Source organism: Agelaius phoeniceus, chromosome 5 (genome assembly GCF_051311805.1).
Source record: "Agelaius phoeniceus isolate bAgePho1 chromosome 5, bAgePho1.hap1, whole genome shotgun sequence".
Lineage (NCBI taxonomy): Eukaryota > Metazoa > Chordata > Aves > Passeriformes > Icteridae > Agelaius > Agelaius phoeniceus.
The window spans coordinates 39487244-39509389 of record NC_135269.1 but is presented as its reverse complement, the minus strand read 5'-3'; the positions used below and the strand labels follow the sequence as shown (position 1 = coordinate 39509389).

Genomic DNA, 22146 nt, shown 5'->3' with positions numbered 1-22146 from the left:
AGTGTGCTGTGCCTGGTGAGAATGGACAAAGCATAGCAAGGTGCTGAGCAATCACTGCACCTGTCACTGTGGGAGCCCCACAGTGTCATCACCGCAGCTTTGGGCATTCATGGCTTCTCAGGAATTCCCTGCTGCCTGACCACATAAGCATTTGCTAATACCACAGTGGCAGAGATGTTTTGTGACTGACCAGCCAGCCTTGCTTGCCCTACAACTACATACCAAAGCCCCATTTAATTAAACCTTAACCCACCTACTTTGAAGAGGTAAGTGGACTGGCATAGGAGATCTCACAGGGCTGCTAAGGAAGTACAGTGCTCTAACAAGGCAAATCTATATGAACTGGGTCCCCAGGCAGCCTGACAAACAGACCTCAGCAACCCCTCACAGTCTGTTTAGAATTAATATCTTTCTTGGTCACAAGGGCCTGACTGAATGGCTCAAGAAACACAGCATGCTCTGTCTCTCCACACCACTAGAATAATATCTTCAATAATGAATTTTAATGTTCTATGTGGGCAGGAACACTTTTAGACAAGGTATTACAGTTACCAGGTTTTATTCTAGAATGTTCTGGTGCTGTTGGGCTTTTTTTTTTTTTTAATGAATTTTAATTTTGTAATTTAATGGTTGTGATTTTCCACTTTATTTTTACCGAATAGTTGTTAGTTTTTGTACCGAAACACTTGGTGCAGTTTATCATGGGAGGTTGATATCTGTAACAAACCAACTTAAACCTCTCCAAAGTAGCTGTGGCACGCAGCCTTCTGATTGTCCCCAGCACTTCCAACTGCCCCTTCACCTTATTCCTTAGGTGCCCACTGTGGCACAGAACCAGTTACTGCCCTTGTCCCACTGAGCTGGCACTTTCCAGTCAACAGGCCTCCTTGGATACCTGTCTGGAAATAAAATTTTCAGATATTTCTTAAAAACAACTGCTTTGATGATACTACCTTACAAGTCCCTTGCAAGTACCAGCTGGGCCTGTTGGAGTGGGTCCAGAGGAAGGCCACAAAAATGACCAGAGGAATAGAGCACCTCCACTGTGAAGACAGGCTGAGGCAGGCAGGGTTGTTCAGCCTGGAGAAAAAAAGCCTCCAGGGAAACCTTATTGTGGCTTTATGACACTTAAAGGGGACTTATAAGAATGATGGGGACAACCTTTTTGGTAGGACCTGTTGCAACAGGACAAGGGGTACAATTTTTATACTCAACGGGGATAGATTCAGACTAGGTATGAGGAAGAAATCTCTTACAAGGGTGATGAAACACTGGCACAGTTGGTACCACTAGAGATGTGAGGATGCTCCATCCCTGAAAACATTCAAGGTCAGGTTGGACAGGGCTCTGAGCCACCTGATCTGGTTGAAACTGTCCCTGCTCATTGCAGGGGGTTGGACTAGATGCCTTTAAAAGTCCCTTCCAACCTAAACTATTCTATGATTCTTCGTAGTCTGTCACTCATGAATACTCAGAGGATTTGTTTGCAAGAAAAGGAAGACTAATCTTCTATCATTACAGGTTAGTTCAAACCTTTGAGTAATAAAAGCTGAGTGAGCAGGAAAAAGGATCAATAAAATCCTGACTCATTTTACTCTCTAATTTCTGAGCACCGTACACTTTCTCCTGTCAGCTGCCTAACACTTATTTCTGTCCTGGGAACTGAAGCCTGTTGATGTCATCCTATGTAGCACTGCTCTGGAAAGTGCCCATATGCTCAGTATGGCCAGTATCACAGAGAAGAAAGTCTTGTGGATGCTCAACAGGAAATAGTTCAGATCTCTGAGTGTAAGGCTTGACCATGAAATAATTAACCTTTGCTTTGTCTTTGAGTATTTAGGTTTTGCTTTCTTCTTTTAATATCTGCCTCTATGATTTTAAAGAGATGCCTGTTAAAGGCATTGCTATTTGCAACCATGGTATTTTGCGATTATATTGCCATGTTCCTCCTCTTTATCATTTTAAATTCTGCATGAAAAGGGCTTTTAAACTGAAGTTTCTTGCATTGCATTCAGAAAGAATCAAGGTGGGCTTGCCCTTGAGTTGCAATTTAGACTCCATCAGGTACTATCCTTGAAGGATGGGCTGCAGATGGAGAAAGAGGCAGAGAAAGAAAGGCATCCAAGCAGGCCCAAGGCCACTAACAGGATTCAAGACTAATGCTTACAGTGCACACAGTCTTAGAAAGAGAATAGCTGGACAGGCACCACTGTAATTTGTTCCCACTGAGTTAATTTAAATACTGTTTACTATGTGATAGACTAGCTCCATTTTTTACATAGTCTTCATAGCAGTCCAAGAGTGTTTGAATAAACTGTGGAAAGCATACTGTGAAAGGTGTACTCAACTGGAAAGGGGTTGAATCAGGACAATTTAGAGGGCTTTGTCTTATCTCAGTGTTCAGGTGCAACCTCTGAACATGCATGAAACCATCTGTGACACTGACAGTCAGAAAAGGCACATCATTCAAGATAAAGAACTCCTGGAAGCCCTACAACAAGGTAATTGGTATCAATTCCAGTTTTTTATCTAGCCCGAGCATGAACAAGCTTCCCTTCCACCCCTCCCCAGACTTACTAGGAAAATATCTTTTTTTTTTCTGCCATTCCTGAAGCATTTAAGGTATCTCAGAAGACTAATGTTATCAGAGTGTTTGATATGCAGATACCTTTGATGTGCATGCACTGCTTGTGAAAATGATGAGAAAATACAGAAAGTAATCAAAAAACAGCATTTATACACCTGGCAACCAATGGGAAGGGACATTGGGAGTGCCTGTGGACATCTGGGGGATATTGTGGAAGACAAAGCTTTCTTTCAGCTACAGTGGAGGGAAAAGATTAGGTGGGTGTGATTGTTTTCTCTATGTGACAGGAGGGGTTAGGGAGATTATTTCTTTGCATCAGTACAGGAAACGTCTTTGCTTATGCATGTGTTTGTGGCACTGGAAGAGGCAAAGGTGTGGATTTATTTTGTTGGGGTTTTTTTTTTTGTTTTGTTTTGGTTTTTTTTTTGCTTAGACATAGGGAAAGCAGAGATTCATTTTTCTGTCTTTTCTGTGGAAGGTGAGGAAGGGAGGTCAGTCTATACATCTACCAGCTGTTTCCAAAGAAAAACCTGCGAGGTCTGTATGGACTTCAAAAAGGGCTGAACATAGGTAGGACAGTTCACTTCAATGCTGTTCCAAGCGGGGCAAATGCTCAGTCTTCTATTTTTGGCAGTAATGACGTTCGAGCTGACAAACCAGGAATTCAAAGCATTGTACTCCACAAAGCACATCGTGCAGTTCGGAAAACAAGGCCAATAACGCCCCTCGCACTCTCATTCTAGGCTGAGACACTTACGCCTCCAGGGCAATCCCAAAAGCTTCTTTTTTCCCTTTTTTTAAAAGTCTTCACTTAAACTCTATGCGTTTCAAGTTATTTACCCCTCGTCCCACGGGGCCACCTTTGTCTTCCCGCTCTGACAGAGTGGTCCCCGCCGCCTGACGAGCTGGCCATGCCCCGGCTCCTCTGCCCCACGCACGCCCATTTCCCCGCGGCATCGCTCCCTCCCGCTCGCGCACCGCACGCCGGGGCTGCCGGGGCCGGAGCCGCTCCCCGTGCGTGGCTGTGCCCGCGCCGCCCTGCGGGCCCATCATGGCCGTGCGGCCGCGCTGCCCAACGGCCGGGCGCGCCCCGGGCCCGCTCCCGCGCGGCGGGGCCGTTGTGCGGGCAGGGCGCGCGGGCGGCGCGGCCGTTGTGCGGATGGGAGGGCGGGCGGGCGGACGTGCGGCGCCCGGGGGGAGCCGCGGGCCGCGCCGCCTCCGCGGCGGCGGAGCGGTAGGGAACAGGAGGGAGCGGCGGGGAGGGACGGAAGGAGGGCACGCGGCCGACGGGGCGGGGACTGCCGATCCTGTGCGCTGTTTGTCCCCGCTCCGCCGCGCGAGGAGGAGGGTCCTGTCCGGCCGCCTGCTGCTGCCCCCTCCTCCCTGCGAGGGGACCGGGGCGACCGGGGCGGGGGCGGGGGCGGGGGAGGTGATGAGCTTGGGCCGGGGGCTGCGGCGGCGGCTCGGCTGCTGCTGCTGCTGCGGCGGGAGGCGACGGCGGGCCGTTGGAGGGTCTGTCCGGCCGGCCCGGGGCCAGGGGGATGCAGCGCAGGACGTGTCTGGGTCTGGGTGTAGCTGATCGGAGAAGAGAGGCAGACGCCGCCCGGAGAGGCCGAGGAGCAGCGGAGGAGAGCCACCCTGACATGCCTTTTCCTCTCCCTCCTCTCCAGCGGCCATGTTAACCAGAAAACCCTCGGCTAGCGCCGCCGCTGGTGCTGCCTATCCAGCCGGTAAGGAGAGCGAGCGAGGGCCGCCGCGACCGCCACCGCTGGGCCGGGCTGCGGAGGCCCGGCGGAGGGGGACGGGGGCGGGGGGGCTCGGGGGCCCCGCGGCCGCCGCCGCAGAGGTGCCGTGCGTGTCGAACAATGATCCGCCCTCCCCCCGCGGCAGCCGAGCCCGGGGGGCCGTCGGGGGCTGCGCGCTGGGCTCCGCCGAGCCGCTGTGGTGCGGGTGGCGAGTTCGCCTCGGGGGAGCGGGGCGGGGTGAGCGGGGGCCCGAGAGAAATCACGCAGGGAAACGACCCAAGGAGACCTGGGGATCGCCGCGGGTGCCGGAGCGGCGGCGTTTGACAAGGGGCAGCGGTGCTCGCCGCCGCTTCCCGCGGCAGACTTGTGAACTCCTGGCGGGTCCCCGGCGGCGCCGGGATTTCTTCGGGCCAGACGGCTTGGGGGGAGGCGGGAGGCGCGGGCAGCCGTCCAGCCCCGAGGCGTGCGCGGAGCAGAGCCGGCTCGTTCTCCCGGTTAGGCGCCTGCCGGTGGCGGGTTAATCTCAGATGAAGGGCTTAGCCGGGCGAGCGCGGCCCGCCCGCGCTATTAGCCGGATCGGTGCGTGTGTGCGCCGCGGCGGTGATTAGCTTTTAATGGCTTCTGCCTCAAGCAAGTCGGGCGGCGGTGCCGGCCGAGCGCTGGGGCCGCCGCCCCGACGGGCTCGCTGCCCGAGGGGCCGCAGCTGCCCGCCGCGCTCACCCCTCTGCTCTCCGCAGGCAGGGCAGGGGACAGCGGCCGCCCGCTGCCGTCTTCCCCGGGCACCGGAGCCGGGGTCTCCCGGGCAGGAGCTGGGACCGGCCCGCCATCGCCCCTCGCATTGCCGCCGCTCAGGGCCAGCAACGCTTCCCACACGGTGAGCCCGGGCAGGGGAGGGTGCGGACGGGGAGCGGGGAAGGGGCGTCTGGCTCGCCAGGTGTGCCCAGCGGCGGTACCGAGCGCGCATGGGCCCCCCCCGGGGCGCAGCGTGGTGCTGGAGCAACGTGCGGTGGATTTCTGCAGGCTCCGATGAAATGTGCATGCTTGTTGTGAGGCTGGGACCCTGTAACTGCACACATTGCTTTCTCCTTCCCCAGCTCCCTCCCCTCCTCCCCTTCAGGCTGGTTTTGTGTCTCATTTTCAGAGACAAATTCGATCTTTCACACTCGCATAGAGGAGATGTTCTGGTGAATACGTATTTTGAGATGAGGTTAGCCCCCGTGATTAAAATGTCGTATGAACTGTGGTGAAAAATGAAGGCTCCTCTCCCCTTCAGATGTCTGATCAGCTCAGGCCGATCGCAGTCTTCCCTAGAGATAGCTATCGCTGTGCTCAGGGACAGTGATTGGATGAATCTGCCTTTATTGCTGCAGTAGTTTATCTATAAAGAAATAACCGCTGATGGCACAAAAAGGGTGTTGTATTCCGGTTCTGTAATATCTCACGTTATCTCCCACTCCTAGTTAATCTACTAGGAATGAAACTTCCCAAGTATGCCACTATATATGGGTAAGAGGAGGTATCTCTGTCCTGAAGGCATGACAGAGGAGAGAGAGGGGTCTATATACTGTCGTGTTAACACTAAATATCTGAAATTTTTATTGCATACATTTCCTTTTACATTCTGAAAGATTTCATACTGACCCTGAAAGGCATTGATAGCATACTTTTCATAGAATTAATGAGTTCTTCGTGGCTGCTCACATACTATCCATGTAAACATATGGCAGAGCTTTAAATGGTAATGTGATTATGGGCTAGTGGAAGGTGAAACTGTGCATTTAGATATTAGTGTTTCAGTGACTTTCCAGGGGTAAAACACCTTATTCAAATCCATTTGCAGCAAGAATTGTCTTAAGTTAAATAAAAAATCAGTAAATATATATATATAGGGTATTCTCAAAAGGAGTGAGGAGTATTCTGCAAATTCAAGGTGGAGTTGCATGCTTGAGATCAACTCCATTGTATATTTATGTAGCTAGAGTACATGTCTGAATTGTTTGTTAGTATATAAGGCCAATTTTTTTCACATTTGTATACCAGTTAAGCGCTGCTTGATTTTAGAGCTGGGTCAACAGCTTAAGGGTTTGTTTAAATAAAATCATAGAAGAAGGAACATAGTACAAACAGCCTGGGCACCAATCATGCAAGGGCTCACATGTAACAGAGCCCAGATTTAATTTAGGATTTGTGAAACCATGGTGGTCCAGCTATTTTTCTGTGACTACTTACTAATTTTGGAAGTACAGAATTTTGGTATCCTTACACAAAGATTTTGTGTATATATATATTATATATAGTGTCTGTGTGTGTGTATGTATATATATATATATATATGTATGTAAAGATGCAGTCTTTATAAAAGCATTCAAGGGGTGTTCAAGTGTTACATTTCTGTGTTCCAAGTATCTTTACAAGTATGTGACTGTGTATGTGTGCCTGTGTTTATATGTAGCATATATATGTGTACTTATGGAAGCACCCAGGAATGACCAAGCATTGTATGGTGATGGATCATGTCCCTCTAGATTCTGACTATTTCAAAGTCTGTCTTTCCTTTGTGATAAAGAGCCTACTCTACAGTGGTTTTTTAGCCTCAGGTGCTATTACAGAAATGCCTCATACTGCCTTTGTAGGTGGTTATTTTGTGGTTTGCTAACATACCTTTTTGTGGTAAGGATCAGATTTGACACCAGAATGCTGGATTTTAACCTGAAAAAAAGGGGGGCGGTATCTGTTCTGTAAACTTAGGCCTACTGACCTCAGCTGACACTGACAGATTGAAACCATTGGTTTTGCGTCCCACCACTTCCTCCAATCAGGCCTGTTTAAAATGGGTCTTTTCAGTTTTGTTAAATTATTTTCCTTCTAGTGTCCATTTGCTTAGGCTGTTTTCATCTCTGTTGTATCTGTAATAGCTAAAACCAGAAGATTTCTGTTTGTGTTTCAAACTTTCAGAACGTATGGTGTGCTTAAGTGGGTGAACTGCTGGTGTTTGTATATAAGTGTGCATAGTATGTGTGTATGCTAATTGGGAGAGAAACTGAGGTAGAAGTTACGTTTTGTTTAGGCTGAAGGGTTTTTCTTTTAATGCAGACGGGGAAGAAGTCAACTACCTGTCATATTTCTTACTTGTGTGATCCAGCCTCTGCTGAAACTGTGGTCTCCTACTGTCAGGTGAAATTTAATTGTTTGGTAGATTATAAATAGCATGGGTAGAAGGGGAGAAGATGATGTTTTACACAAGCTTCGTAAAATGGGACAGAGGTTTTGGTGGCAGTCTTCGCAAGCACAGCAGCCTTTGTTGCTAAGCAGGCGGGGTTTTGTGTTCAACTAGGGAAAGGTTTTGTTTATTTTTTTTAAGTGTGCCTTCATCCTAGGCTTATTTGTGTATGCTTCCATCCCTGGCTGTCTTCTTTGCCTTGTGGTGGAAAACATGAACCTGTTTCCAACCCCTTGTCCTCTTCATTTTCCTTTCCAAAGTCAGTGCTTTCTCTTTGGAAGCCTTAAGTTCTTGCTGTGATGATTGGAACCTTTTTCCATTCACTCTCTCCTATTTCATTATGGTCTCGTAACATCCAGTTGACATGCTGCAGTAGAGATTATCTTGCTTGCCTGCTGCTCTGCTTGTATAAATCCCAACCTGTCTGTGAGTCCCTCTTCCAGACTCATCTCTGTCTCTGTTCTTTCTTGCTTGGCATGTATTCCTGCATTCTGCGCTGTTTGTTTCTCTTGCAGTATACCAGTATTAATGTTTTTATCCTCCTGTCTAGTACTGTAAAACAACCCATTTACAATGCATGATTCAGTGCCCTCCCTCCTTCAAGCCCTAAGATTTCTGTACAGCAAGCCTATTTTCTTTAGCCACCAGCGTTGAATGTTTACCCATATACTTTTGCATCAGTCATTGTATTAGTCTTGCTTTTTTAATTTAATTTTTTTAATTGACTTACATTATAATGGAACAGAGATTTCTGGACTCTGTTAATGCAAAGACCTGGTAGGTCACATGCTGCTAATTTTTCTATTGTCATCTGCTTTAAAGCAGGTAAAACCAAAGCAAATACCTTCTTATTGTGGTGTTTTCATCTATTAAATTGCCACAGAAATACTGTCACATTTGAGTGGAAATAACTATGCAGTCATGATCTGGATTTTACTACATCTCATTTTCTTTGGATGTTTCTTCCTCTATTTAAAATTTGTATCTGGGGGGAATATGAGGCTATCTTAACTTTCAAGGGCTATGGGGGTCAGCTGTGAAATTTGGGTTCCAGCAGCTGGGACTGTGGTGCTGTAGGAACTGCAGTACTTTTGGGCACATCTGTCATATTTGTATAGTTCACCTAACCCAAGGAGTTCATTTTAGTGTACATTGGCTGTCCTTTTGAGTTTCATCCTGTGTAATAAATGCAGGGTGTCCCAGAAGTATTCAAACTCACTGCACCCCTAACAGAATTTAAAAAAATTAAGAATCAGTATCACTCTTGAGGCATAGTTCAGTCTGTGAAAATATTTGCTATATGAAGTTATGTTTAACTTTTCAAAAAATAAGCTTATATGGACTAGATACAACAACAGCAAAAATCTGAGTGGTGTATTCCTTCTGCCACTCTTGTTGAGCCCCAAGCTCAACAAAGGCTTAGTCTTTTTTGGTGTATAAAACCTATACTCATGATAAAACCATTAGAGATAATCCAGTATAATTAGCAAGTATTTTTAGTTCTGAACAGAGGAATGTTTTTTAATTAGTTTATCGAGGAAAAAAAAGGCCTTTTGTACCTTTGCTGAGGCTTTTGTTTCGTAGTCCACAAAATAGGCAGTGAAGCATGCTGCACCTGATACCATATGCCTCTTGTGTGTTTGACACAGTAGGGCTGAAACTGTCATGCCCAGAAGTGCTGTGAAGAAAGGGGTATATAGTGTAACAATTATTCTTTAATTAAGTTACTACTTTAGAACACTGTTTCTCCCTTTGTCCTCATCTGTGCAGAGTAATAGCAGATAATGACATCTTATTCCTGTGCAGTGTTTCAGCAGGCCATCATGATTGCTCTGTTATTAAGATTAATTTTACAAACCTTTTTAGATTTTGATTGACAGCAAAATCTTTTTTCTGTGATTTTGCTCAAAATAAAATTATAAGATATAGCTGAATCATGTGTCTGTCTTGGATAGTTTTATAGGGTGCTAATAATCACAGAAGTGACTGTTCCAAAGATGAAATATGATACAATTACATAACATTTTGATGTATTTGGTGGATGAAGTTGAGAAGAGGTACGTGCTCCTGTGGGGTTCAGTCCTATTAGTCTTGTAAAAGGTCTTGAAGCAGATCAATGCATTGGGTGAGTGTACTGCAGAGGAATTGTAAATGGGTTTGCCACCTTGTTAGCAGGCTGGATTCATTTTTATGCTACTTCCCTGTTGTTACAGGTCTGTTGCCTTAGTAAGTTACTGTTCTACTTCTGTTCCTAAATCCATTTGTGAAGGCAAAAGAAACCCAAATAATACCACCCTCAAAGTTTTGCTGCTTTTTTATTTATTTATTGATCATCGTTTAGGGTGTAGTTTTGTTTTGCTTGGTATATCTACTTCAAAGATTAGGTGAGTGTTTTTGGCATAGTCATCAACTTCCATAAAATGAACATAACAAAGTAGAAGATCTTAATGGTGATTTTGAAGTTATGAGAAACTACTAAGAAAGAAAAGAAACACCGCATTGTAATATTTGCTGTTATGTAATTGATGGTGTCAGAAGATTCAGGAAGATGGGTTCAAGCTCACCAGTTATTTCAATATATTTTATAGACTTACAACAGTAGCTTTTTGATTATATGTGCTACCAAAATATGTAAATCTTAGAAGGTGTGGATGGGTTTGAGCACAAACAACACAATATATAATCAGTAAGCTTTATAAGTGCATGCAGGTGGTCAGTTGTGTAGGTTGTTGGTTCTGGAATTTACGGGTCCATCTGCAGAAGCAAAATGGAAGTGTTGCAAACCTCTCAGGCATGCGGTTTCGGTTGAAAGGCTGGTGGAGCTTTTGCGCACTAAGAAGAGTTTGCTACGGGACTAAGAAGGCTGTAGTCTTTTGTAGCTTGCCAAGCCCATTAGTTGTGGTTCAGGAACTTGCCATGTTGCTCGAGGAGCTTGTGAGCAGTGCAAGCCTGAGCCTGACAGCAATCTCAGACACCCAAGTAGCCAGAAGTAGATAAGCAGAGCAAAGGACTGGTGCAAATCCAGCCCTCATCCAGGTTGGAAATAGATGAGGAAAGTTCATTTTTGATATGTACTTTGTGGTTGTGTTGTGTCTGATAGCTCTAAAACTCTTTTTGTTAGGCTTTTCTGAAAGAAGAGTGAGCTCTCTTCTCCTGTGCAGCTTTTGGAATAGAGCCTGTGATAATGTGGTAATTTTCTACAAAGAAAACCAGTGCTACTGTCTGCATCTGCATTTCCATTCCCAAGCAGCTGACTGAAACTGGCAAAACCAGTTACTTAGGATTTGGGTTGAAGTTGGAATAATGCTAGTGATTTCATTCTGCTGCTTGAAAAACCATGAATCTGCCTGAAGGTGCAGGAAACGACATGGTTTACACTTCAGAATGTGTTCACAAACACACTTTTTAGAAAAAATAACTTTTTAGTCCCTGTTGAGACAGAATAAATATATAGGTTTTTTTCCAAGCCCTGAAGTACTTCTCAGTACATACATTGAAGCAAGCAGTGCTTAGGAAGGGTGGAAAATAGTTAACTGTGAAAACAGGTGACTTGAGGGGAAAAAAATTCAAGATTTGAGCTGTGGTAATGAGTACTTGGGTTAAAAAGTTCTTAAAAATTACTTTTGCAGTGTTATTCTTTCTTCTTCATTGTCTACATTCATATTGCCTACTCCCAGTTTGTCTAGACATGTTCTGCTTTTGTTCAATTAGTGTTGGAGAATAAATTTTTGTACCTAGAGTTTCCTAGCTTGAGTCTTTGGAATTGTATGTTTACTCTGCTGCTTCATTATGCCTTTCTTGTGCAGCTCTCCAGTGCTGAACCTATGACACATCTTACTAACTAGATCTGGTTCTTCTGAAATAGGTGATTTAGCAGCTCTTGGGGCAATTTTTAATTTCTCTGCAGTAACTGCTGTTCATATACAGGATCAGGGCAACCTTCAGGAAACTGCTACTGCAGTGTGCCTCAAACTTGACCTGAAGGAATTGTCTGAAGGCAAAAGAGAAGTCCTCTTAATGATTTAATTTCTGGTGCTTTTGAGACATCAAACTAGGAAGGGAGTTTTTGTTGATTTCCTGTATATCTTCATTGTGCTTAAATGTTACATACATCTTTGCTCTGAGTTGTGATTGTGTGGTAGTGCTTTCTATGAGATTGATCAAATTTGACAGTGTGAGCCTAAATTTCTCTGCAAACAAACATACACAGTCAAACTGCAATGATGAATGAACATCAGTCAAAATGGAATCAGAAGAGCAGTCAACTTGGCAGAAGCAGTCCCTGAGAGCCCTTCTTCTTACATTATATGAGTTTCAGAGCTGCAAATTTCAATATACTGTCCAAAGGTGAAGCTGGTGTCCAGCTGGCAAGTCTTTGGGAGCAAGTTAGTGAATTTACAAAAATATGCTTCTGCTGTATCAGACTGATGCCTTAACAGAAGCACAAAGTATGCTCGAGTCTGCCTTGCATGTCTGGGTTTTCTCATTAGGAAGCACTTTGCTGCTGCAGCACAGATTTCATTGCCTCATATCACAGCACACAACTGTCATTTTCTGATTTCATTTCAGCAACCTTAAGTGAACAAGGGATGTGTTATCCTTAGCTGCCTAGAAAAAATACAGTTCAGATGAAAAGTGTTCTCAGCTCTGGCTTGATCATCTGTCTGACAGTATCAGTGAACTTTTCGTTAGTAATTTGACATAAATATTAAGACTGGTGAATCAGCTGGAGAGACAGCAGGGGAATTCTTCCCACATTTGTGTAAGACCAGGCAGAAGACAAACTAATTATCCTCTACTTGAGAGCAAATAAGGAATTTTAAGGACAGCTATTTTAGTGGCAGGTATGCCTGTAAATTTCTTGCTTCTTCTTAAAAATAACAGGTTTGGAGCAATACCTGTTTTCACACTCCAGTACTATGCTGTTTGTTTGCTTGAAAATGCTGAATGCTGCTGTTTATTCCCATGTACACACTGTCAAGAACAAATCTACTTTCTAAAATCTATTAAAGCTTTTTTTCCATTCCTATAAAATAAAGTTACTGTATGTTCCTCAAGGCAAAGATTTGCTCTCTACTCAAGTCTGCATAAGGCCCCAAATCTCATTTTGGTTAAAAGTTATCATTAGGCTGGTTTGGGAGAGTGCTAAAGGATATGCTTATTCTTCATTGATTGCAATGTTTTGCTGACTTGTGACTGTCTCAGTTGCATTCTTGAACTTCAGAAATGTGTGGGTTCTTTTCCTCTTTGTGCGTGTCACAACACATTCCTTATTGCTTAAAAATGTATCTGTAACCTTTGATATACAGCAAATTTAGGAAGAAGTTAAAATATTGATTTCTTGAGAACAGGTGATGAAAGCATAAGCCATTTGAGTTCTTACAGGCATTGTATGTTATCTTCAGCATCTGTAAAACTGTTACTATTATGAAGTCAAGCATGCATCTTGATGTTACAGGTCTGCTGCATTGAAGATTGCTTGGAAATATTGTTAGCTTCTCATGGTGGCACGCTTGTGATTGCCTTGTTGCAGACATTTTGGAGAGACATGAAAATAGCATTTGAGAAACAAGAATCAGGAAATTTAATAGCATCCAGCAGTATCACAGTATACATGCTGTATTTTTTAGATTCTCTGTAAACAATTGACATCTAAGAAGACACTTCATTTTGAGGTGATTTAGGCAGAATGTAGGGTTACAGAGTGAATGTTGAAGCATGGAGTTCATGTCTTTCTTGTTAACTGGGTATGTATTTATTTTCAATTTTAGGTTGGAGGCAGTAAGCACACAATGAATGAGCACCTACATGTTGGTAGCCATGGACAAATCCAGGTTCAGCAGCTCTTTGAAGATAATAGTAACAAGAGAACGGTTCTGACAACGCAGCCAAATGGACTTACAACGCTAGGCAAATCTGGATTGCCAGTGGTTCAGGACAGACAGACAGAGAGTGCCCACAGGCGACAAGGGAGCTCCAGCTCTTTAAAATCTACAGATGGAACAGGGAAGGTGAAAACCTCTGTTATCACACCAGAGCAAGCAATGAAGCAATACATGCAAAAATTAACAGCTTTTGAACATCATGAGATTTTTAGCTACCCTGAAATATACTTCTTGGGTCCAAATGCAAAGAAGCGGCAAGGTGTTGTTGGTGGTTCAAACAACTGTGGGTATGATGATGAGCAAGGGTCTTACATTCAAGTACCCCATGATCATATTGCATACAGGTATGAAGTCCTGAAAGTTATAGGGAAAGGAAGCTTTGGGCAGGTGGTGAAGGCCTACGATCACAAGATGCATCAGCACGTGGCACTAAAAATGGTAAGAAATGAAAAACGTTTCCACCGCCAAGCTGCGGAAGAAATTAAGATCCTGGAACACCTTCGGAAGCAAGATAAGGATAACAACATGAATGTTATTCACATGTTGGAAAACTTCACATTCCGCAGCCATATCTGCATGACATTTGAGTTGCTGAGCATGAACCTGTATGAATTAATAAAGAAAAACAAGTTTCAGGGCTTTAGCCTGCCTTTGGTTCGGAAGTTTGCCCACTCAATTTTACAGTGCTTGGATGCTTTGCACAAAAACAGAATCATTCACTGTGACCTTAAACCTGAGAACATTCTGTTGAAACAACAGGGTAGAAGTGGTATTAAAGTGATTGATTTTGGCTCAAGCTGTTACGAGCATCAGCGTGTCTACACTTACATTCAGTCACGGTTTTATCGTGCACCCGAAGTCATCCTCGGTGCTCGTTATGGGATGCCCATAGATATGTGGAGCTTGGGCTGTATCCTAGCAGAGCTTCTGACCGGTTATCCGCTTTTACCTGGAGAAGATGAAGGAGATCAGCTGGCTTGTATGATTGAACTATTGGGCATGCCTGCTCCAAAACTCTTAGAGTCATCCAAGCGAGCGAAAAACTTTGTGAGCTCTAAGGGGTATCCCCGCTATTGCAGCATCACAACCTTATCTGATGGCTCTGTAGTACTTAATGGTGGACGCTCTCGGAGGGGAAAACTGCGTGGCCCACCAGAGAGCAGAGAGTGGGGTAACGCATTAAAGGGGTGTGATGATCCCCTCTTCCTTGACTTCTTAAAACAGTGTTTAGAATGGGATCCTGCAGCCCGTTTGACACCCAGCCAGGCTTTGCGGCATCCCTGGTTAAGGAGACGGTTGCCAAAACCTCCAACTGGGGAAAAGGCCTCAGCAAAGAGAATTTCAGAGAGTACTGGTGCTATAACTTCAATTTCCAAGTTACCTCCGACTTCAAGCTCAGCTTCAAAACTGAGGACTAATTTGGCACAGATGACAGATGCCAATGGGAATATTCAGCAAAGAACAGTGTTGCCAAAACTCGTTAGCTGAGTTTGAAAAACCCAATGCTGTTAATATGAGAGATACAATGTGGCTGAGCCTTATTTGTATGAAAAATTAGCTCAGTTATGCATTTTTATTTGCTCAATAAATCTATTCATTTGTATCTTTCAGCACTCATTTTAAATGTAATTTTAAATGTTAATTTTGTTTTTATAAAAATACGGGGACAATGCTTTAAGTTTTTATACTTATTTTTTAAAATGTTTGTCTTCTACAGTACAATTAGCCTTACTGTAACTAGTGTGACACAGTAATAAACATCAGTGGCAGGCCACTGGTTACAACATGACTGTCATGCATTGCAGCGTGGTATCAAAGGTATTAACCTTTCTCTTCCATGGTTCATATTAGTTTTAACCTGGGGTAAATTTGAAAGACTACCTTTTGGATTTCATGGGTTTGGTCTGGATTCTGTGCACACTTACATCTATGACTGACTGGACTCCAGGGAGAATACTCAAAGAATACAGTTAAGCACTTGTAAACTTGTAGTTTAAAGGGGAGCCATAGCATGTTCTATTGTCATTTTTTATGTGGTAGCCCAGAGAAAGTCATGGTATCACTAGAAATACCATCACCTCCTATGGAATACTTTCTCAATTTAAAAGTTACGGGCTTTGGTTAAAACGATCATTTAAACATAATGCAAAAAATAACACCGGGGCTAAAATGACTTACTTTGCATGCCACGTGGTAGAGTGAGAGGAACGGGTGGTCTTGGAAAGCATGAAAATGGCAATATGTCTGTTTCTCTGAATTTGAAAGTGGCTGATTAGTTGGTAAAGCAAAATTGTTCTGAATTTCATTTCAGGTTTGTAACGTTGAGCATTCACACAGGTTCTCCTTTTTTCTTTTTTGTTTTTTTTCCCCCATCTCTTCTCTTCTGTTTTTTTTCTAATGTGCAGCTTGATCTCCCAAAATCACATAGGCAGAAGTGCTCATTCTGTCAGTTTTATACTGTAACTTCCAGACTGTTAAACTACATGGATTTCAAGGTTGCTTTTATTTCCTCTGACAATGTTTGAGTGACTGTGACTTCTGTGGTACATTTACACTTCAGATCAAATCTGCATGTAGGGGCAAACATGATGTTACTACATTGCTTCCTGTCAAGGAGTACTTCACCTTAGACAGCTTCACTGTAGAAGGAAAGGTCCTCAGTGGAAAGGTTTTCATTTGGAAGACACCATCCTAGATATTTTCTAATAAGGGAAAATTAGCAAAGGAAAGCTAAGCACTTGGGATTTGATTTAATCTTTGGCATTTGTTGATGAAAATGGACTTTGAAAGAACAGTTAGAGATACGTGTAGATTTGTTCACATGTGTGTGTGCTAATGCTTGGTTTTTCTTTTTTACTTTTAACTGCATTCATGGAAGAAAGACGGTCTACTAAAGAATAGTATCTAGACCTACGAGAGGTATTCACATGTTGTAGCATGTTTTCAACAGGAACAGTTTAAATCTGAGATCAGTATTTTGATTCATACAATGGCTGTGGTCTACATTGGATGTATAAAACATACGAAAAGGGAATTTTAAACTAAGTAGAAAAATCCTTAAGTGTTAATGGATGTTAGAATAAGACATACTAGAATGGATTGCATTAAACCTCAGTAACTTTACTTACAAACAACATTTATATGCACAGATTTTACTGAGTTACTTGTACAAATTATGAAAATTACTTAAAGCATGGTCCCCTGAGAGGCCAAGAAAGTTTCCGGTTAAGTTCTCCTTCATATTGGTTAATTTACCACTTACAGCTTAATTTTTCTTTGTTGGTTTGTTTTATTTTTTAATTTAATGTAAGACTGGGGGAGGGATATAAAGAAAAATATGACAGAATTCTCAGGAAACATATCGCTGAACTTCTTGCCAAAAAGTCAACACCTAAAGAAGCTCCAAAATAATTTCTGAGTAGAGGATGTTATTTGTTGATTGATAAATGTAAAAATTAGACTGTCAATCAACCATTTTTCTTTCTTTTTAAAATAAAAAGATAATTTCTTGCCTCTAGTCAAATTAAATTATTTCGTGTTAACTGTTCACAACTTTATACCATATATATAAGTGCAATATGTAAACATGTGTGAAATCATGTTAAAAATGAAATATAATACTTCTAAGAAAAGTGGGGTTTAGAATATTAATATCCAGTAAATTATGTTCAGTAAATTCTAAGTCTGGAAAAGAGATATATTAATTTTAATGTAGAATTAACTAACTCTCATGACTTTGGGAATACAATTCTATGTATTTTTCTACAGTAACAGGGAATCTTTACTTCCTCCACCACCTGCTTGGCTTTACCACTCCTTTCTACCTTAACTCTTCTGGCAAAAGTCGCGAAATAGGGATGCTGATGATAAGGGTGAAAGAAGAATCATCTCCCATGATATTTTTTAAAGCAGACATTGATACATGTTCCTGCCTTTTGTGGCAACTTAAAGGTGAAAACATTTGTGATGTTCATGGGTCATTAATGGGCTACAACCACTAATTTTTTTTTTCATGTAACCAGTTCTTAATGCCAATAATGCATTTATGATCCACCTTCTTCATAAATGCTACCGGAAACTTAAAGGCCAAACTATAGTGTGAAGAGCTATTTTTTTAACCCAGATACAGTGGAACTTCCTCTATACTAAAGGAGCAGCTACTTCAAGGTTTTTAAGTGATGTAGCTGCATTTTATTGTAGCTTATTTATACCTGTAAAAAAAGGGGGGGAGGGGGGAAGGATGTTGCCTCTTGCTTTGATGTGATTTTATTCTAAGGGCTCTGATAATTAGGCTGATAGAAGTTGGCTTGGAAACAGTGCTTAGTCTCACATGTTACCATTGTCTGGGGACGTCTGAGCTATTTTCAGATTTAGTAACAGCGCAGTGTTGTCTTTGGTTGCAGTCTCACTTGGCTCAGTTTCTTGCACCACTGGTGTGTTCATTACCACTTAAATGTTGGAACAAGAGAGTGATGCAAGATGTGTAGATTAAGGATAGAGGATGGATTGTGCCCTTGGTGTTAACAATGTGCCTTTTGTTATAAATGCATCTTGGCCTCTTTAACCCTTGGAATACTGCTTAGTAGGGATGAAATCTATTTTTAAGTGCTATACCTGTCTTAAAACATCCTGTAGATGATCGAGGCCTTAATAGAAACAATAAGGCAATCACACTGCTAGGGTGGAGAGGACACTCTGTTCTTGTAGTACCGTCTCATTAAGGGGTTAAAGATGGCCCTTCGTCATTGGTTGTACTTTAACATCAAATTGATTTTTTTAAAATAATTTTTTGTTATAGTGACACTAGACAGAAATCAACTGTATTTGTAAAAATTTACCTCAAACTCTTTAGTTTTATAGTGTGATTTAATCCCAGGGCATTTGGTATGAACCAAAGTGCATTCCTTTTATATGTGCCTGGCTCTTATAAAAGTGACCAGGGATTTTTACAATTTGGGTGCAAGGCACTTAAGCCACTTTTAACTTGGTGGGTGGTTTGGAGTTACAAATGACTTCATGGGAATGTTGAAAACACTTAAAAGACATAAGTAGCATCGGGCAATATTAAAATCTTTAAGCAAGGGGTGTGCATTATTTAATGCTCTCCATTTGTTAATTTTTTTTCCATCAGTAATATTTGTGATAATGCAGAAAGAACTCTTTTTACGGTCTGCAAAGATTAGAATATTGCCCAGTGTAATACTATGGTAGCATTTGAATAAAATAACATTTGTGAATTATTGTTTCTAGGGGCTTGTACATCTCTGCTACAAATTGTAATTATTCAGTTCAACTGCTACAATTGCATCTAAGCAGTAGCTTGGGTTTTTATTGGGCAATGACTTAGACACGTGACTGTAATATGCTGCAACTGTGTGTACTGAAAACATGTGAAAAATGATTGAATGTGGACTGTGTATATATTTATGTATAATTTTCTGTGAGATGCTGCTGTTGCCACTTAACATTAAAGATGTTGTAGTGGGTTTTAATCCTAGTGGCCAGTTTTATGATACTGTATGTATTGTACAGCTGATGACAGGAGTTAAGACTGTTCTAGTGAATATTTGTTACATTTTATTGTTGTGGCCAGAGATCATTTCAGAATAAAATTTTATGTCCTACTTTGAATCTGTCCACTGTACTTTGGGGTTTTTTGTAGTCCACTGTACTTTGGGGGTTTTTGTAGTAAAGAAAGCCCTTGGAATGCTGACATTTCTTAAATGTGGAAAGGCCTTCTCCTAGCCTGCTCAGTCAGCGGCAGCAGTGCCTTTGTCCCCGAGCTTTCTTGCTGGTATCTGTATATAGCAATCAACCATTGCTGGAGGATGACTCTTCTACTGCTTTATGTGTCTTGACAGCCTTGAATATTGCCCAAAGGCTGCTTTTGCCCTGTGGTTTCTATAGTTCTTCTTAGGACTTAGAAAGTAGTAAGTTTTGTATTTTTATTTGCCCCCTACAGAGAAAAGATCTTTGGCAGGAATTTTGTGGATGTGGCTGTTCTAACTGTTTTTGACAGATTTTTTAAAATAACAGTAGGTCTGATTTTATAAGAAATACTTGATTGAGACCGCTACAGTGTGTATTCTTTTTCTTAAATTTGCTTTTAAAAGACCCAGATTTCTGCACTAATGTTTGTGTCAGACTGAATTTTCAGAGCTTGTCAGACTCTGTGAAGTCCCAGGATAATGAGAACATACTAAACAGGCTAGACTGAGCTAAGTTCTGTTCATGAATACATCCAGAGGAATTTCACCCTTTAGTGCAGAGCTGCCTCGTAGGTGATTGGTGACATTCTCTACTTGGTGATGTCCATGTGCACCTGCACCCAGAGCAGTTTCTCTGAAAAGCTTTCTGGTTTGGGTGAGCCCAGGCTGAAATCAAGGGATTTTAATTGGACTTTTTTATTGTTTCCTATTCAGCATAGTTGGGAGATTTTAGAGCACAAACCCCATCAATAATAAGTATAGATAGATACAGTTTACAGCCCCAAAGAGCAGTGAGCCAAAAATTACATATTTGTGGCCTATTTGTTTGTGATTGTGTTCTGAGGACAAAGGCCTTTTTTTGGTTTTAGTTACTTAAACTATTTTATTGAAAGAAGTTTAACTAACTCACTCCAGCTCTCTAATCCTCTTGCCAACTTTTGCACTATTTTCTCACCTTTGTTTTCTCATTTGAAGAAGGGTCAGGGCCTTCTCACTTCATTTCAGTTGTCTGGAAGTTGGCTTTTGGCCTGTGCTATTCTCTGAGACTCCCAGGAGCTGGTGGAGAATTTGTGTTGCCTTCTGTGAGCACTTCCTTCCTAGTCTTTAAGAGCTCAGATCCCTCCCTAAAATGCAACCCTTGGAAGCCCACCCTGAATGACAGTCTGTAGTTGCTGTTATCTCCACAGTGCTTCCTTTTGTGAAAAATCTGTCTACCTTCGTATATCAGCTGTGCATCTCCTGTTTTTACAGAAAACTCAGTAAAGAATGCAAGAAGTTTAATGATCATCAGGTACTGTCTTGTTCACTTACAGATGCTGTTGCTTCTCTTCAAAATGCCATCTTGTCCCAGTTTTTAAAGATCTGCTTATTGAAGGATCCAGCAGGAATTTTACTCTTGCTCAAGACTTAAGAAAAGAAAAAGGTACTATGGAATGTGTCTGTATAGGGCTGCCCTGTGGTCAGGAGTTGGTATGGAGAGGGAAAAAAGGCACTACTGGTAAGACAAATAGGGCGAGACCTATTTGTAAGGGTAAGCATGATCCTTCTGGGGTTCCATGGAGGTTTTGGGTAAGCATGATCCTTCTGGGGTTCCATGGACATCTAAGAATTTCAGCAGTATCAGGTTGAGAATGGGGAAATCTTAAATATTTCAGTGTCTTAAACAATTGATAGACTATTAATTCAGTGGAAAAACATTATTTTGAAAGTGTGTCATTTAAACTATGCTAATAATGAAAGGATAGCATTAAAGAATATTTTCTGTAGCTAGAACTTTATATAAACATACATTTCTTTTTGAAATGTGATTTATAGTGCTGTTATGCTGCTAGCATAATCTTATGTTTTATATTTTATTCCTGAGAGGAAGAAGATTCCTTGTCTTTTTCTCAAGTGCATGGTACTAGACATCTCTCAGCCATCAGATATGCTTTATCAGAGTGAAAGAGGCATTGGTAGAACTGATTTCTCTTCCTTTGCAAAAATCTTCTGCCACTCCTGGAACTGGGGTTTCTCTGCGTCATTTTCCCTCTTTGGTTTTGTCTGCTGTTTGCTTGCTTGTTCATTTGTTTGTTTTTAAGAAGTGCTTTCCAGCCTCTGGCTGTGGTGAGTCTCGGATCTCTGCCAACTATCAAACACATTGGGACAGGGAATAACTGCAAAAACAATGGTTCTTTAGCTTCCAACAATAAACAGAAAGTCTAGCTCAGTACCAAACTCCTAAGACAGGGAAAGCACGTTCACCTCCAGCTGCTGGATCCACACCAGCTGTTAATCTTGTTTAATTTCTGCGTGAAGTTTGGTGGAAATGTCAGGTGCTGCAGAATGAAGTGGCTGTGTCCATCACTTTGAGGGGGGAAATGAGACTACAGTGGAAGGTCATGGCATCTTTTTTGAGAATATCAGGGATAGAGATGGAGCTAGGGAAGGTTTTGTTGAGAAATTCTTGGACTGGAAACTGCATAACACTGTGGGAAGTGGCAATACAGTGTTCCTGCTAACAGAGTGGGAACTGTTTCCTCTGTTTCACAGACTTTTCTTTACTTTGGTTTGGATATCTGCAAGCTGCATATAGTTATGCATACCTTAGGTACCTAAAGATATTGTCTGGAGCAGTTGTGAACAGTGAAATATTATTTTATCACTAACATGGGCACTGGGAAATCCAAAGGTTCTCATTCAGAGATGGGACCATCTGACCCGACATTGCAGCACCCAAAATCCATTTAAGACTAAATGCAAAACATTGCTGTGAACTGTTAAACCGTGATTGAACAGAGGATGGGCGAGAAATGTCCATGAAGCAGAAAAGCAATTAACAATTGTTTTATAAAGACTTTTGAGCAGGCTTCAAGTATGATACTGATTAATTTAAGACTATCTCTTTAACTTAATAAAAGTGGTCTGAATAAAGACATAATAATAATAATAATATTTTTATTTCAGCTTCAATACAGCAGTTAAAATTCCACATTTAATTATTTTTCCCCTAACTGTGGGT

At 42.2% G+C, this 22146-nt stretch overlaps 1 protein-coding gene across 2 annotated transcripts; it reads left to right on the top strand.

The window, feature by feature from the left end:
- Positions 1–3873: 3873 nt before the first annotated feature.
- DYRK2 (dual specificity tyrosine phosphorylation regulated kinase 2) lies at positions 3874–19068 on the top strand. Of its 2 annotated transcripts, XM_054632018.2 has the most exons (3): positions 3877–4317; positions 5070–5206; positions 13324–19068. In XM_054632018.2, the coding sequence occupies exons 1-3, from the start codon at positions 4263–4265 to the stop codon at positions 14923–14925; spliced, it is 1794 nt and encodes a 597-aa protein (XP_054487993.1). In that variant the 5' UTR covers positions 3877–4262; the 3' UTR covers positions 14926–19068. The 2 variants fall into 2 exon arrangements, with proteins under 2 accessions (XP_054487994.1, XP_054487993.1); XM_054632019.2 differs by lacking the exon at positions 5070–5206 and having other exon boundaries at positions 3874–4317.
- Positions 19069–22146: the final 3078 nt, after the last annotated feature.

What these genes read in the sequence shown, in the direction of transcription:
- DYRK2 (XM_054632018.2), top strand. Translation starts at nt 4,263, where the DNA reads ATGTTAACCAGAAAACCCTCGGCTAGCGCCGCCGCTGGTGCTGCCTAT. An exon ending in TGGTGCTGCCTATCCAGCCG is followed by an intron (nt 4,318 to 5,069) that starts GTAAGGAGAGCG and finishes TGCTCTCCGCAG; the next exon opens with GCAGGGCAGGGGACAGCGGC. An exon ending in CCAGCAACGCTTCCCACACG is followed by an intron (nt 5,207 to 13,323) that starts GTGAGCCCGGGC and finishes TTTCAATTTTAG; the next exon opens with GTTGGAGGCAGTAAGCACAC.